The sequence below is a fragment of the Apodemus sylvaticus genome, chromosome 2 (genome assembly GCF_947179515.1).
Source record: "Apodemus sylvaticus chromosome 2, mApoSyl1.1, whole genome shotgun sequence".
Taxonomy (NCBI): Eukaryota; Metazoa; Chordata; class Mammalia; order Rodentia; family Muridae; genus Apodemus; species Apodemus sylvaticus.
In genome coordinates, this window is record NC_067473.1 from 165,741,918 (window position 1) to 165,757,194 (window position 15,277).

General features: G+C 39.2%; 1 protein-coding gene across 1 annotated transcript; it reads left to right on the forward strand.

Annotated features, from left to right (window-relative positions):
- Positions 1 to 1,311: 1,311 nt before the first annotated feature.
- Clec12a (C-type lectin domain family 12 member A) lies at positions 1,312 to 12,267 on the forward strand. Its single transcript, XM_052174998.1, has 6 exons — positions 1,312 to 1,617; positions 4,286 to 4,384; positions 4,907 to 5,095; positions 5,914 to 6,065; positions 10,238 to 10,341; positions 11,770 to 12,267. Exons 1-6 carry the CDS (start codon positions 1,527 to 1,529, stop codon positions 11,936 to 11,938), a joined length of 804 nt encoding a protein of 267 aa, XP_052030958.1. The 5' UTR covers positions 1,312 to 1,526; the 3' UTR covers positions 11,939 to 12,267.
- The last annotated feature ends 3,010 nt before the right edge of the window (positions 12,268 to 15,277 follow it).

A 15,277-nucleotide genomic window follows, 5' to 3' on the forward strand; every position in this document is an offset into this window, starting at 1 on the left:
TTGTCAATATCTAGTTAACTTGTACTTGGGACTCTTGTTTACTTTTTAATAGGGATTATAGAAAGACCCTCTTCTATTTGCTGTCTTTTTAAAATTGAAATATAATGACATCATCCCCTCCCTGTCCTTTCTCCCCCTCCAACCTCTCCCATTCTGTACGTTACGTCCTCTCAGATTCATGGCCTCTTTTTCTGTTATTGTTACTGTTACTAATACATAAATCCAGAAAGAAGAACAGCCAACTCACTGAGTCTATCTAGTGATGCTTGTCTTAACATTATCTTACCATGTTAAAGTAGTTCATCTTTACTGAATTAAAAACAGTCTCTTCTATAGTTTTTTCCTAAACAATGCCAACCTACTTAACATTATTTATATGTGTCCAAGTGTCAGTAAGAATTTCAAAGAGGTATTAGAAGAAGGTATTGAAAAAGCAGCACTGCACACTGAAGAGAGGCCCAAGCTTTAAGTCATAGTCCCTAAATCATGGAAACACCTAGCTTTTGCTAACAACAAAAAAATATTTGTGAACCTGCTGTACTGAACCACACTGTGGGCAACCTGTGTTTGACAGCTCCATTTACAGCCGTGCAGGCCAGGATACCTAAAAGCAGCCTTACCCTTATGGACAAAGCCTCAATCCACAGGTGATGCCTACATCATTGGTTCAAAAAGCCAAAGAAAAGGGGAAGGAAGCTAGGACCAGCACCACCGAGATCATGTCTTACTTGTTTGACCCACCTATTTATTTACAAGTTACACATCTGTTAGTGATAATGCATTATGTTTTATTCATTTACTTACTTATGTATTGGGGGCATGAATTGAGATGGTGGCTTTCTCTGTAGTGTTAGCTGTCCTGGAACTCACGATGTACACGAATGCTAGCCTGGAACTCACAGACATCCCCTTGTTTCTGCTCGCCTAGCACTGGGATCCACTTGCTTCTGCTGGGAGCAGAGTTCCTGCTAATCCAACCAGAACCTTTGCAGCAGAGAGAAAGCATGGCCTTTCGTCTCTCTCTTTGTGTGTCTTCCCTCTGAATGTTCCATCCTAAGTCAGTCTTTCTCTGAAGACCTTGACCATTTCGTGCTCAGGGTACCTGCGGCAGACCACTGTGGTGTGCCGGGGAGCATTGGAGACCTGAATCATTCCGATTATTTCCCTGCTTGAGAGTTTAATCCTATGCTGTATCTGCGCTATGTGGTAGGAGCGAGTTGCACAACTCATGTGACACTGTTATCCAAGCAGTTTCAACACTTACTTTAGTTAAAAAGGGAAGAAGTATGAGGAAGAAAAGTGTTCCTCTTTCGATCTTATCTGTTCTTTTCTGAGGCTACTGACTGACTGTGGCTCACGGGCACATATTTGAGAGACTGGCATAGCGGTTTTTCAAAAAGATATTCTAGTTTGTGTGGTTAGCTGCAGTTTACAGAGGGTTGAAAGTTTAGGTAGACTTATTTAACTGTCAGCCCTCTCACCTCTTTGGAAGGACAATTTCTGGAGCTTTCATTGAATATTCATCAATGTCTGAAGAAATTGTTTATGCAAATCTCAAAATCCAGGACTCTGATAAGAAAGAAGAAACCCAGAAGTCTGACAAATGTGAGGAGAAAGGTAAGATGTTGAGCCATAGATGTGATGCAAGGCTGTGGCGGTGGCCATAGCTCCATGCGGTGTGAATTTTTTAATTTTACTTTTTAAAATTTTAACATGCAGTACAAATATTTGATTTCGCCTTTAACCCCAAATACCAAAGTGATTAAGAAGACTTTTTTCTTTAAGGCATAAAGCATTTCTTTAAGCCATTGCAATAAAACATTGTATTTTACATTATTTTTTATATTAAATTCAGGTATGTGCGAAGGGATTGTAGTTTCAAATGACAGTGTTTTATTGTGAAGGGTTTTTATTTGTTTGTTTGTGTGTATGTGTGTGTTCTTATGAATGATTGGAATTTGGACTATACCTTATTCAGAAAAGTCATGGGCTTATATGTTCTTCTTGCTAGATTTTTTTTTAAAGGAAATTGCTTGAAATGTAGGAGAGAGACAAAGAAGGGGAGAACACTCTCTTTTAATCTGGCTTCTTTCCTCACTGTTCATGGAGCTTGCTCTAGTCCAGATCTCGGGAGGCTTCCCTGTTTCATCATAGCATTCAGATCTCTATTCTTTATCTTAAATTTAGGTTAAATTTAATCTCTCTCTCTCTCTCTCTCTCTCTCTCTCTCTCTCTGTGTGTGTGTGTGTGCATATGTGTACATGTGTGTATGTGTGTATGTGTCACAATGCTTGTGTGGAGGCCCGAGGACATTTGAGGAGACAGTCCTCTCCTTGTACCATGTGCACCACCGGGGACTTAGCTTAGGTTGGAAGGCTTGCACAGCAAACACTGCCTCATGTCTCTGTCTCACTGCTGTGACTCTCTCCTGTTTTTATACTGCTGATCAGTGCTTCAGAGTCAACCTGCACAGTCAGTTAAGCGAGATCCTGTGTCAAACTAAGAACTAAGAAGAGAGTTGGGGATATAGCTGAGTTCTAGAGCACTCAGTCAACATGTGTGAGGCTCTACTCTCTACACAGCATGACATACTCACACAATGCCCACAACACACCAACACCCACAACACACCAAAACCTATGGGAAATTCCTTCACACTGTGCATTCTCTGGGATACATCCTCCTGGTTTTCACTATTCTGGTGGTTAAGATGGTTTTGTTCTGCTTGTCGTGACTTGATCAAGTTCTTTGATGGGGCACTGGAGGGCTCTTTCCAGGTCTCCTGATCTATTGTCACTCAATATGCGTTTCTAAGTTATCACATGCCTGTCAGTTTCAAATTCCTATTCTCTCTCTCTCTCCCTCTCCCTCTCCCTCTCTCTCCCTCTCCCTCTCCCTCTCCCTCTCCCTCTCCCTCTCCCTCTCCCTCTCCCTCTCTCTCCCTCTCCCTCTCCCTCACCATCTCCCTCCCTCCTTCTCTCTTTCTCTCTCTCCCTACCTATCATCTATCTATCTCTATCAGCTATCATCTATATATATCTATGATCTAAGTATCAGTCATTTTGCACTTTGTTTCCTATCACTTTAAAATGCATCTAGATGACAACAAAAACATGCTCACCTTACTACTCTCTTTTATTAGCAGCCACAATGATATCTAGTACCTAAAGAACACAGATCTGCTAACCTTTAAATAATTGAATATATAAATAAATGATAAAATAACTGTAACAAAAGATAGACTATGAGTTTGTATTTCAAACCTCAGGTACGGACTGGACATTTATAGTACTTTCACTGACAATAATTTTCCAAAATATTAAGAAATCAAGTTTTGTTTTATATTTTATATGTCACTTTGTGAGATTTCACAAAATTGTTTTACTATCATCTGTTGATATAAAACACATTTAAAGAGCAGAGTATTAGGCTAGTCTTGAATGACTTTCTTGAAACAGTCTTTTTATATATCCATACACGGGGATAATTTAAATCATATAATGCCTTAACAATAATTCATAACATATTTTTTAACTTTTTAGGGACGTGATCTAGTTTGTGATTCATTGTCTATAAAATAATAAAAGCATTCTATGAGAATGTTTTTCTTTTAAAAAAACATAGAAAATATTGGAAAAGTCGTATTTAGAAATTCGTGTCCAGACTAGGGGAGACTGATGAGGACAGTGGGACACAGACGGTGACAGCCTGCTTTACTGCACTATAGCCCCATTCTTAGCTTCAGAGGGGACCACACAAACAAGTAGAATCACTTCTTTTGCTAAGTATCATCTCCATATTCCAAACAATTCCTCAGAAAGCTTCCTTCAATCTCCAGGAACACACTTTTCACAAACATATCCAAGGGCACACTCTACCTGTACCCCCATTTTCCTTCTCTCTATTTTATAAGGTTATATTTACTTTTTCTGTGTCTTTTGTCAATCTCAGGGTTAATGTCGTTGCCTATGAGCCTCCTTTCCTTTTCAAAAAGAACTTAGTAAGTCTTCCTTATTTTTTTTTTTAAGTTTTTGCCTTATTGGTAAGATATTTGAGACATTTCGTGAACAAAAAATTTCTGTGGAGTAAGACAGCATAGCCAAAGATCTGAAGTCAATCCTGGTGTCTTAGTTATGGTTTCCTATCTGATTACTCTTGAAAAAAGTCTGAATTTCTAGAAAAATACATAGATGAAAGAAGTGAGGGGAGGGTCAATGAATGGATGGATGGATGAAGTCAAGGTGTGAGCTGCTTCTAGAACACTGTGCTTTTTTTCTTTTCACAGTATCCTCTCCTGCTTCCCATTCATGGCAAAAAGCAGTCTTGATTCTGACTCTTCTATGCCTTCTGCTGCTCATTGGAGTGGGAGTCTTAGGAGGCATCTGTATGTATCACCCCATTCTTTAAAAAGAAATTTTACATTTAATTAAATTACAGTTGCATCATTCCCCCTTCCTAATAATCCCTCTCATTCCCCCGCCTTCTCCCTCTCATTTTATGTTATTGTTACATGAGTATGTGAATAAATATATAAATACAACACGGTAAGTCTGTTATGTATTGCATATACATACATATTATATATGTATGCATTTATATTGATGTTTTTTAGCTGGTTGGAAGATGTAGAATGCCCAGAGTTGTTGAACCAATGTTGATTCTTTGAATTAAGTTCTTATAATAATCTGCCCCAAAGGTGGCCTTATGATGTTGTCAATAGACATATGCTTGGTCTCGCCAAACACTCCTTTAAAGATGCTTTTTCATACAACTTTAATATGTTAATACTAAAAAAATTCATCAAATTTCTAAAGGTGATAGGATAACTGAGAATTTGTAAGTCTTAAAATCATCTACTCTTTTCTTCTCTTCTTTTTTGTCTTTGGGAAAAAAAAAAACCCTGGAGTTTATACAACTTTGGAGACAGAAATGATGAAATCAAATCAATTACAAAGTGTCAAGGAAGAGCTTCAGGAAAATGTTTCCCTACAGCTAATGCACAATCTCAACAACTCCAAGAAAATCATGAACCTTACTGCCATGCTGCAAAACATAGCCACCCAGCTGTGTCGAGAGCTGAATAACAAAAATCCAGGTAATCCTGTGTTGTTCTACAACTGTTTCCTAGGCAGCAAAAAACTAAACCTTAGAGTCCTTTAAGAATCACTTTCTTACAGAGCCAAAATTAAATGTGAAATTAAATGAGTTTTGGAAATGAGTCATTGCTATTTCCCCAGTTAGAGAAAAACAAGGAAAGTAGTAAAAACTACAAGCTGCCACAGGGCTCTGACAGTTACATCACGAAGCGCCAGTCAGTACACACAGTTTCTCTAATCTGCATTACCATTGTCCTGGGCACAGATCTCAAGAAATGATGATGAGGGAAGAAAGTGTCTTTATAAATGACCTCATTCCGAAATTTTAGCTAGTGCTGAAGGAGTGAAAGGTCCTGGCAAAGAAATGAGATCTGAGTGAAGTACAGAACCAGGGGAGTGAGTGTTACCTACAAGTGCTTTTGTAGGTTTTATGGCTAACTATGTATTCCATGGTTCTGAGATGCCTCTCCAGGAGCTGAAGGCCAGAGAGACACCTGGTAGGCATGGCAGTCCAATGTGGCTGTGGGAGCCTGGTTTTTACTAGATGGCATATTTGCTGTGATCAATCTTTAGAGTCATAAGTGAGTTCCCTAGTGTTGGGCAATATGTCTAAATTTGGCCAGGTACTTGAACGTTGTTTTTTGTTTGTCCAAGTTTTGTATCAGGTTTCTAGGATGATATATAGAGATGTAGAGGATTTGTTTTCTTTCTTGACCTAAAGAGAGGGAACACAGTAAATCTAGTCAATGTCACCCAGACAGTAAAGGGATAATTGTCTAGAGTGTTGAAATCAACCTGTAAAACTCTGTCCTTCTAGAGCACAAATGTAAACCATGTCCAAAGGGTTCAAAATGGTACAAAGACAGCTGTTATTCTATACTCAAAGGGTATGCAACATGGCAAGAGAGTGTCAGTCTCTGCTCTGCTCGGAATGCCAGCCTCCTGAAGGTTAAGGACAAGGATGTGCTGGTAAGGTTCCATGTCTCTGTTCCCTTCCAAAAGGAATCAGCTTCACATCATGAAATATGGATTACCAGGGTTCATATTGGGAAGACATGCAGTGTCTTGATTCAGGATTATTTTCCTTGCAAGACCAGGGGACTGAGCCTTGCACTTTTGTCTTAGAGAAATCACAATCAAGCTAAAACACACAATATTTTAGCTTAAGTTGTGGTGACCCTCATCTATAAAATTATTTTTGTTGCCACTTCATAACTGCAATTTTGCTACTGTTATGAATTGTAAATATTGAATATTTCTGATGGTCTTAGGTAAGACCTGTTCAAAGGTCACTCAACCCCAGTGGGGTAGCAACCCACAGGTTGAGAACCTGGTCTAAATAATGTGTTTGTATTTCACTCATTAGTCAATAGTTCTGATCTTTTACATAGTAATCATTCATTGTTTCCTGGTTTGTTTGTTTGTTTGTTTGTTTGTTTGTTTGTTCGTTTTGAGACAAGTCTCAGTATCCCCGGCTAACCTCCAACTCACAGCAATCCTCCTGCCTTAGCCTTCCAAAGGCTAGAATTACCAGTGTGATCTGTTGATCCTGGATTGTAGTCATTTATTATAGAGCAAAAAATATCACTTTAATGGCTCTCTTCCATAAGAAACATGTCATCTTTTATGGGAGAAAAGAATTCTCCTATAAGATAGATTATTTTGTCTCATTGACCTTTCTCAAGTGATAATTCATAATTATTTACTTTAAAAAATCACACACACACACACACACACACACACACACACACACACACATACACACACACACACACAGAGGTTACTTTGGCCAAAAATTCTGGGGAGGCTCTGGGCTCTGTAGTTACTGTTTTCCTCTTTTTCTGTTAAGTCTGGTTTGCAATCATTAACCACTTCCTTTGCCCCAGAGTGAATATTTACTCTCCAAATATTCAGGCCAGAAAATTGTTAAGCTTTTCATTGACCCTCTATTAATGTTACTCAATGAATCAGTAGGTTCTTTTGTTTTCTGGGGTGAGGGCTGAAGAGATCTCAAAGACTGCAACCCACTGTTGCAAAGTTCTTGGAACCATCTAAGAATTCAGACACAGAATGGAAAAAGTTCAAAGGTTTTATTAGAAAGCAAAAGCAAAGCTGGAGAGAAGACTCAGCAGTTAGGAACACTGGCTGCTCTTCCAGAGGTCCCGAGTTCAATTCTCAACAACTACATGGTGATATGACCATCTGCGATGGGATCCAATTCCTTTTTCTGGTGTGTGTGAAGACAGAGTACTGATATACATTAAAATAAATAATTTCCTTGTGAGAATTTTACTGAAAGAAGATTCTGGAATGAGCTAGGATTTGACCAGGATTTACCCTTTCTGTCTGTTCTTACACAGGAAGTTGGGTGTGTTACGGTATCAGATGTAAGGAAGAGCTGTAGTTTTTGCAAGACTGATCAGAACATAACAGTGAAATAAAAGACTGTTTGAAATGACCAGGGTCATCCATGGTTCTGACCAGCTCTGGTGGTAGTTTTTATTGCTTGAACAATTGTAGGATATCCTGCTGTAATACAGCTCTGTGACTGCATCAGCTTCCAGTCACTGTAGCTTCTGTTTCATCCTTTCCTGCCTCTACAGCAGGGAAATATGCTGTGAAACACTGACATCTTTTTATTATTAATTTGTTCTCATATATTATTACATCCAAACCCCAAATTTCCGTTCTAGCCCTCTCTTATAACCCTCCACTCTTATCCACTCTCCACCTAGCCCATTCTTAAAACCCTCCTCTGTTACCCTTCAGAAAAGGGCATGGCTCCCAGGGATAATAAACAAAACAAGCCATATGAAGTTGCCATAAAACTAGACCCCTCTCCTCATATTAAGGCAGAATGAGTCAACCCAGTAGGAGGAAAAGAGTCCCCAGAGCAGGCAAAGGAGTCAGAGACAGCCCCACTTCCTGTTAGGAATCTTATGAAAACACCAAAGTACACAATTATATGCAGAGGGCCCAGGTTAAACCCATTCAGGCTCCTTGATTGTTGGTCCAGTTTCAGTGAGCCCCTGTGAGTCCAGATTTGTTGATTCTGTTGGTTTCCTTGTAGTGTCCTTGACCCCTCTGGCTCCTTTAATCCTTTCTCCCTTCTTCCACAGTATTCACTGAGTTACACCTAATGTTTAACTGGCTCTCTGCCTCTGTTTTCATCAGTTGCTTAGATGGAGCCTCTCTAATGTGATTGTGCCAGATGCCAGGCTCCTGTCTATGAGTATAGTAGAGCATCATTAGGAATAATTTCACTTTTTTTTCCTTTGCATGTTTGGTTCGATTCTAGGTCTCTGAGTCATTTGTCCTCTGGTTTATGGTCCTACAGGCTGTGTCAGGAGTGGGCTTTGTCTCAGGGCATGGGACTCAAGCTGGACAAGTCATTGGTTGGATACTCCCATAATTTCTGGTCTACCTTTACCCCAGCACATCTTGCTGGCAGGATTAATTGTAGGTCAAAGATTTTCTGGCTGGATTGGTGTCTCAATCCGACCACTGGAAGTCAAGCCTGGTTAAAGGAGATGGCCATTTCAGGCTTTGTATCCCTGATTCATAAAAGTCTTAGCTGGAGTCCTGATAGATTCCTGGGAGTTTCCATTACACTAGGTTTCTACTGTGCCCCCAAATTGCCAAGTTCCACTTGTCTCTTCTAGTACCCTTTCTCTCCATCCTCCACCAACCTATTCCCTCCTGTTAAGAGTCCACATCTGCCCCAGCCCCCACACAATATCTATTCTATTTCCCCTTCTTAGGGAGATTCATGCATTTCCCCCTGAAGTCCTCCTTGTTATATAGCCTCTCTGTGAGTTGTAGAATAATTATCCTTTACTTTATAGTTAACCACTTATAAGTGAGTACATACCATATTTGTCTTTCTGGTTCTCAGTTACCCCACTCAAGATGATTTTGTTTTCCTAGTTTCATCCATTTGCCTGCAATTATTTTTTAACAGCTAAGTAATACTCCATGGTGTAAATGTACCACATTTTTCTTATCCATTATTTGGTTGAGTCATATATAGGTTGTTTCTAGATTCTGGCTATTAAGAATAAAGCTGCTATGAACATACCTGAGCAAGTATCCTTGTGGTAAGGTGGAACAGCCTTTGTCCAAGAGTGGGAAAGCTGAGTCTTGATAAATCTATTCTCAGTTTTTTGAGAAACTACCACATTCATTTCCAAAGTAGCTGTACAAGTTTGCACTCCCACCAGCAATGGAGGCGTTTGATTCTGCTTCACTTCCTCACTAGTATGAGCTGCCATTAGTATTTTTGACCTTAGCTATTCTGACAGGTATAAGATGGAATCTCAGAGTCACTTTGATTTGCATTTACCTGATAACTAAGGATGTTGAACATTTCTTCAAGTCTTTCTCAGCCATTTGGGATTCACCAGTTGAGAATTCTGTTTAGATCTGTACCCCAGTTTTAATTAGATTATTTGGCTCGTTGACATCTAGTTTCTTGAGTTCTTTATATATTTTGGAAATTAGTTCTATGTCAGAAGCAGAGTTCCTGAAAATTATTTCCCATTCTATAGGCTGCCATTTTTTCCTATTGATGGTGTTCTTTGCCTTACAGAAGTTTTCAGTTTCACAAGGCCTCTTTTATTAATTGTTGATCTTAATGTCTGAGCCATTGGTGTTCTTTTCATGAAGTTGTCTCTTGGAACACTGACATCTTAAGAAACACTATCTATCTGTTTATCTATCTATCTATCTATCTATCTATCTATCTATTATATTTATCATCTATCTATTATCAATCAGTCATGATCTACCATCTATTTATCTATTCCATTTTATTTGAATAAATATATATTCATATATATTACATCCTGACTGTAACTTCCTTTCCCTCCCCTCTCCCCAGTCTTTTTCTCTACATCTCCCCTTTCCCCCAGAGCTACCCCCATCTCCACCACCCCTCAGAAAAGAGCAAGACTCCCAGAGTTATTAACCAAATACGGATAAGAAACTACAGTCTATAAAAACAGGCACATATTCTCACATCAAGGCTGGACAGGGCAAGCCTTTTAAATGGCATTGAAAAGCAGTAACACTACTCCAAAGCTATTGTGTAGTGTATAGATATAAGAGACAGCTTATTCAAAAGGGCATTTCTGTTTCTGTAGGAATTTATGAAGTCCCAGAGGCTATCTGGTTATTGGCTAGCATTGCCGCCCAGTAAAGAATACAGATCCAGTGTAACACTGAGTGAGATATTCCTCTCTGAATGGTAAGTGTTTGGTCTTGTTGAATCTTTATGGTTAGACTTGAATGGAGACAATTTCTTCAGGAGCGTGGTAGATGGCCATTAAAAGCAGCTTCAGCTGACATCACTTCCTTAAAGGCAACTGTCCCATCAGGCTTCAGGGACATCTACGTTTGATTATGTAGAGAGTTGCCATGCATATCTTGTCATTATTTTGGCAAATCTCCAACAAACTACAGTAACCAATTTATGGAAACTTTTTTTTAAATTACTGCTTATAGTTAAGAATATTGAAACCAAAACCATTCACTAGACACCTTTAAGTATTTAATATTGTGCTATATTCTAGAACTCAAAAGTGAATGAAAGATTGACAGCTTTAAATTAGTCAACTTTAGCTATATGTATGTTTGTGTTGCATCCATGTGTGTTTGTGTGTGTGTAGTGCATGTATGAATAGTGTACTTATGTGTGTAATGAATATGTATGATGTGGGTATGTATATGTATGTGTGTATTATGATCTATCTATCTATCTATCTATCTATCTATCTATCTATCTATCTAACTATCTATCTATCTTCTAGTGCTTCAGGTGGAAGTAAGAGGACAAATTCTGGTGTTATTTTTTAGGTGTTCTCTACTTTTTTTTTTTTTGAGGCAGAATCCCTCATTGGCCTGGAACTCCAGTGTTACATGTAGATAAACAAGGAACCAGGGATTTTTGCATGAGGCTAAGCAAGGAGGCAGATTCAGTAGGAGCAGTCTCTGAAGGGGAGAAATCTTCAGCCACAAATATTCAGGGGGAGAATGTTATGGTGAGCCTTTTCTGCACATGCTGTCAACATCAGCACATAGACCACAGGAAAGCTTTCTGAGGAACTGAGGCCTTAACAAGGCCAGCCCATGGCAACAACACACCCACTCAGACCCTCTTACTCCAGGCTTCTTCTGCTCCTCACATTAACTGATAAACTTACTTGATGGCTATTACTAATCAGTCCAAGAGTCAATGTTATGCTTATCAAAACCACAATGTGTTCAACTTATAAATGTGCATTTATCATCACTTACTCCATGTTATAGGCTACTAGTCAGTAGGACTTCCTGAGATATTGCTAGCAGGAACTATCACATGAGAGACCATGCAGACTTGAGGTTTTCTAAATTGGGTTTATTCTAGCTTGTTCATTAGATAAGGCACTTGATGATGATAGTGCAAAGAGACTTATGACCCGACATTATTCTAAATCATATCAGCCATGGGAAGAGAGGCTAAGTCTGGAGTCAATGACAGAAAATAGTCCGAGGTGGGAAATCAGGAAAATAGTGTTTCACATCACATCAACTGAAATTTAACTTAGACAATAGACCAATAATGTTATTTTGAAAATTCTCTTTTTGGGTATAATCAAAATACAACTTGCCAAATGTACTTATTTTTCTTTTACAGGTTTGAAAAAAACACATATGACTTAAATAGCATGTATTGCAGATATATTAATGACATATATGTTTATTATGAACGGTGCTATGTTCAGAAAATAACCATATGTGAAGAGACAGCCAGCAAGGTACAGGTGGAAAGTGTGCTGAATGGCCTTCCGGACAGTAGCAAGTAGTCACTCTGTAGTTGCTAGTCTCTAGCTACGATCCTGCTGTAGTGGTTTGAATGAGAATGGCCCCCAGGGGCTCGTTTGTTTGAACACTTGGTCCTCGTGGCAGAACAGTTTCAGAAGCACAGGAAGATGTGGCCTTGTTGGAAGAGGTGTGCCATTGAGGGTGGGCCTTGTGTTTGCAAAAGCCCAGCCATTCTGTCTCTGTCTTGTGCTTGAGTATCACAGCTACTGCTCAAGGCCATGTCTGCCTGCCTGCTGCCATCCTCCTCACCACAGTGGTCATGGACTCTAACCCTGCCGATGCCAAATTAAATGCTTCCTTTTGTAAGTAACCTTGGTCAAGGTGTTTTGTCACAGCAATTGAAAGGTTGCTAAGATATCTGTCATTCTGACGAACTTTAGGCAGTGTGCATCTCCTCTCATACAAACACAGTAACAACAATACAACTGCAGCAGTCCTGCCTCTGTATAATGTTTATGTCTAGATTTCTTTGTCTCATTTGATCACTGCCACGATACTAAGTCATAACTTTTCACCATGTGTTTTCAGCACACAGTGCACTGAACACAAGACCATATAGCCTATTTCTTCTCTTTTTTTCCAAAGAAAAACCAGGCAAATTTTAACCTTAAAGAGAATAAAGTCTCAAAAAATATAGAAAGCATAGTATGATATGAACAATTTGAATTAAAGATTTATAAACACTTAAAAAAGATATGAGGGAAAATAAATTTTTCAATTGATATAGTGAAACACTTTATGGATACTTAATATCCTGTCATGATAAAGCTCAGGAAACTAGGAGTAGCTTTCCCAAATATAATCAAACTTTGATATGAGATAAAGAGCAAACAAATGATAAAAACCCTGAAGTCTGAATTAACATCATAGTTCTAATAAGAGAATGAGAATGAGAATGAGAAAATGATAAGAATGAACTTCATTTGCTTCAGGACCCCATCCAATGGAATGGTGTCTCCCACAGTCAAGATGGGTCTTCCCACATCAAAGTCACCTAGAGTATTCTTTACAGGCATTCCTAGAGACATGTCTCCTAAGTGATTCTAGATTATATTAAACTGGCGATACTATATTAGATATTATTATTAAGATGTAGGAAATCCACAAGAGAGGTATGCTTCCATAGTAAGTTAAACAAAACAGAAGATAATTGCTATGAGAAAAAGCTATGGGGCTATTACAGAAGAGAACCAATGTTCTGGAGACTCTGAGTCTTCAGCTCTGCGCAAGTCTTACAGAAGTCCCACCTAGTCTTATTCTTGATTAGTAGTACTCGGAGAACTCAACAGAGGTTGTAAGATTGTCTTAAATTATAAATTAAAAGCCTGGGCAGCTCAATGTAAGAATCTTCCTGGAGTCCAGCTCTCTGGCCAGAGAGCACAGGAGTTACTTTAAAAGCACAGAGACTTTTATGTACTTACATGAACATTGGGAAGAGAAATCAAAGGTTTGAGTTGTTCACTAATGTCTATAAGTTTTGCACATTTTTAGAAGAAACCAACAAATGACAAATTATTTTCTTTATTTGCATGCTAATGGTCTACTACTGTAACATATTTTTTGTCTTCTGAAATTTATGAGACTATTGGCACTTGGTTCTCGGTGAAAATAATGTATAAACATTTGTCACTGTGTATAGTGTTTTATTAATGCAGTGATACTGAATCTTAGCACTTTCAAATCTAGGCTTTTGAATCCCAAGGTTTTGGATTTTATTTTTAGGTTTATTTGCTAAAACAATTTATAGTGCTAGCTGCTGCACAGTTGTGGCAGAAATAAATAGTTTAGTAGAAAATCTGCAGTGGAATAGACTTTGGAACCCCAGAATACTGACAAGGAAAACCTTCAAGAGGCTCAGAGGAACAAGTTTTCTCCTTGGAGGGATACTGCCCTCTAGCGGTAGCATTGAAGAACTTTGCCCTGGTGTCTTACTAAAGGGAGCCTTTAGTTGGAATGAAACCATCATAGGCCTGACTCTGCAGGAAGTAGACCTGGTTTCCACGGGCAGCGACTCTGCATCGCATCCATCCAATTCTATTTACTGTGTAAGGCATTGAAAGATACTCAACAAAGCGGGGTAGCACACAACTGTAATCTCAGAACTCAGGAGGAGGCTGAGTGCAGAGGGACAGCTGAGTTCTGGGCTAACCTCAGCTACACAGTGATTTACTATTACTTCCCAGTTGCTTTCACAGACATCTACACAGTTTTTCCTGTTGCATTTAGTAACTTTGGCGAGATTTCCAGCCCACACATGTTTGAGAAGCTATAATTAATTTAGTTGTATGGATTTGACTTCTTTAAATGAAACTCCCTTTGGGTATGCACAGAGAAAATATATTTTAATCACAACAGCATTACTTTCCCAGGGAATAGTGTTTGGTCACCGTGTTTATCACAGCAACAGAGAGCAGACTAAGACAGACTGTGATCCCAGAATTATGCAAGTGGAGGCATGAGGATCAGAGTTCAAGGTGAGACTCGGCTACACAGTGACTGTAACACATGAGATCAGGCCTGTCTCAAAAAAACAAAAAGCAAACCAAAAAGAAAAGTGTAGAACTCCACTATTCAAATGGCCTTCCTCTCAAATAAAAGTCTCAATATGCTTGGTGTTTTTTGACCATCATAAATGGTAAAAAACAGAAGTATCAAATGAATACATTCATTCACCGTGACACCATGTCTATTTAAAGGCTACGGGAGTTTCTGAGGCAGGATCAGGATTTAATAAGAGAAAAATCCCAAAGACTCTCAGACTATTAAATATGGAGATAGGGAATTACAAAGCAAAATATCAAAACTCTCTTCATTTTCTCTCTTTAAATTGTTTGTATGTAAAAGAACACACATGGTTTGCACTCGCTGCTAAAACTCAAAATAAACAAGTTACAATTCACAGAACACAGGAAGCTCAAGAAGAAGGACTGATGTGGGAGTGCTTTGATTCCTCTGAGAAAGGGAACAAAATACTCACAGGAGCAATAAAGGAGACAAAGTGGGGAGCGGAGACTGAAGGAAAGGCCACCCAGAGGCCGCCCTACCTGGGAATTCATCCTATGGACAGTCACCAAACACTGACATTATTATGGATGACAAGAAATGCATCCCAAAAGGAGCATGCCATGGTCTCCGGAGGGGCCCTGCCAGAGCCTTACAATTACAGAGAAAAATGCCAGCAGCCAACCATTGGTCTGGGCATGGGGTCCCCAATGGAGGAGCTGGAGGGTGGTCCGGCGGAGCCGAAGGGGTCTCCAGCTCCATGGGAAGAACAGTGATGTCGGCCACCCAGATGCCTCAGGACTCCTAGGGACTGAACC

Excerpts from the sequence above, each read along its gene's own strand:
- Clec12a (XM_052174998.1), top strand. The coding sequence starts at position 1,527 with ATGTCTGAAGAAATTGTTTATGCAAATCTCAAAATCCAGGACTCTGAT. Across the intron at positions 1,618-4,285 it reads TGACAAATGTGAGGAGAAAG|TATCCTCTCCTGCTTCCCAT; the intron begins GTAAGATGTTGA and ends TTCTTTTCACAG. Across the intron at positions 10,342-11,769 it reads GAGATATTCCTCTCTGAATG|GTTTGAAAAAAACACATATG; the intron begins GTAAGTGTTTGG and ends TTTCTTTTACAG.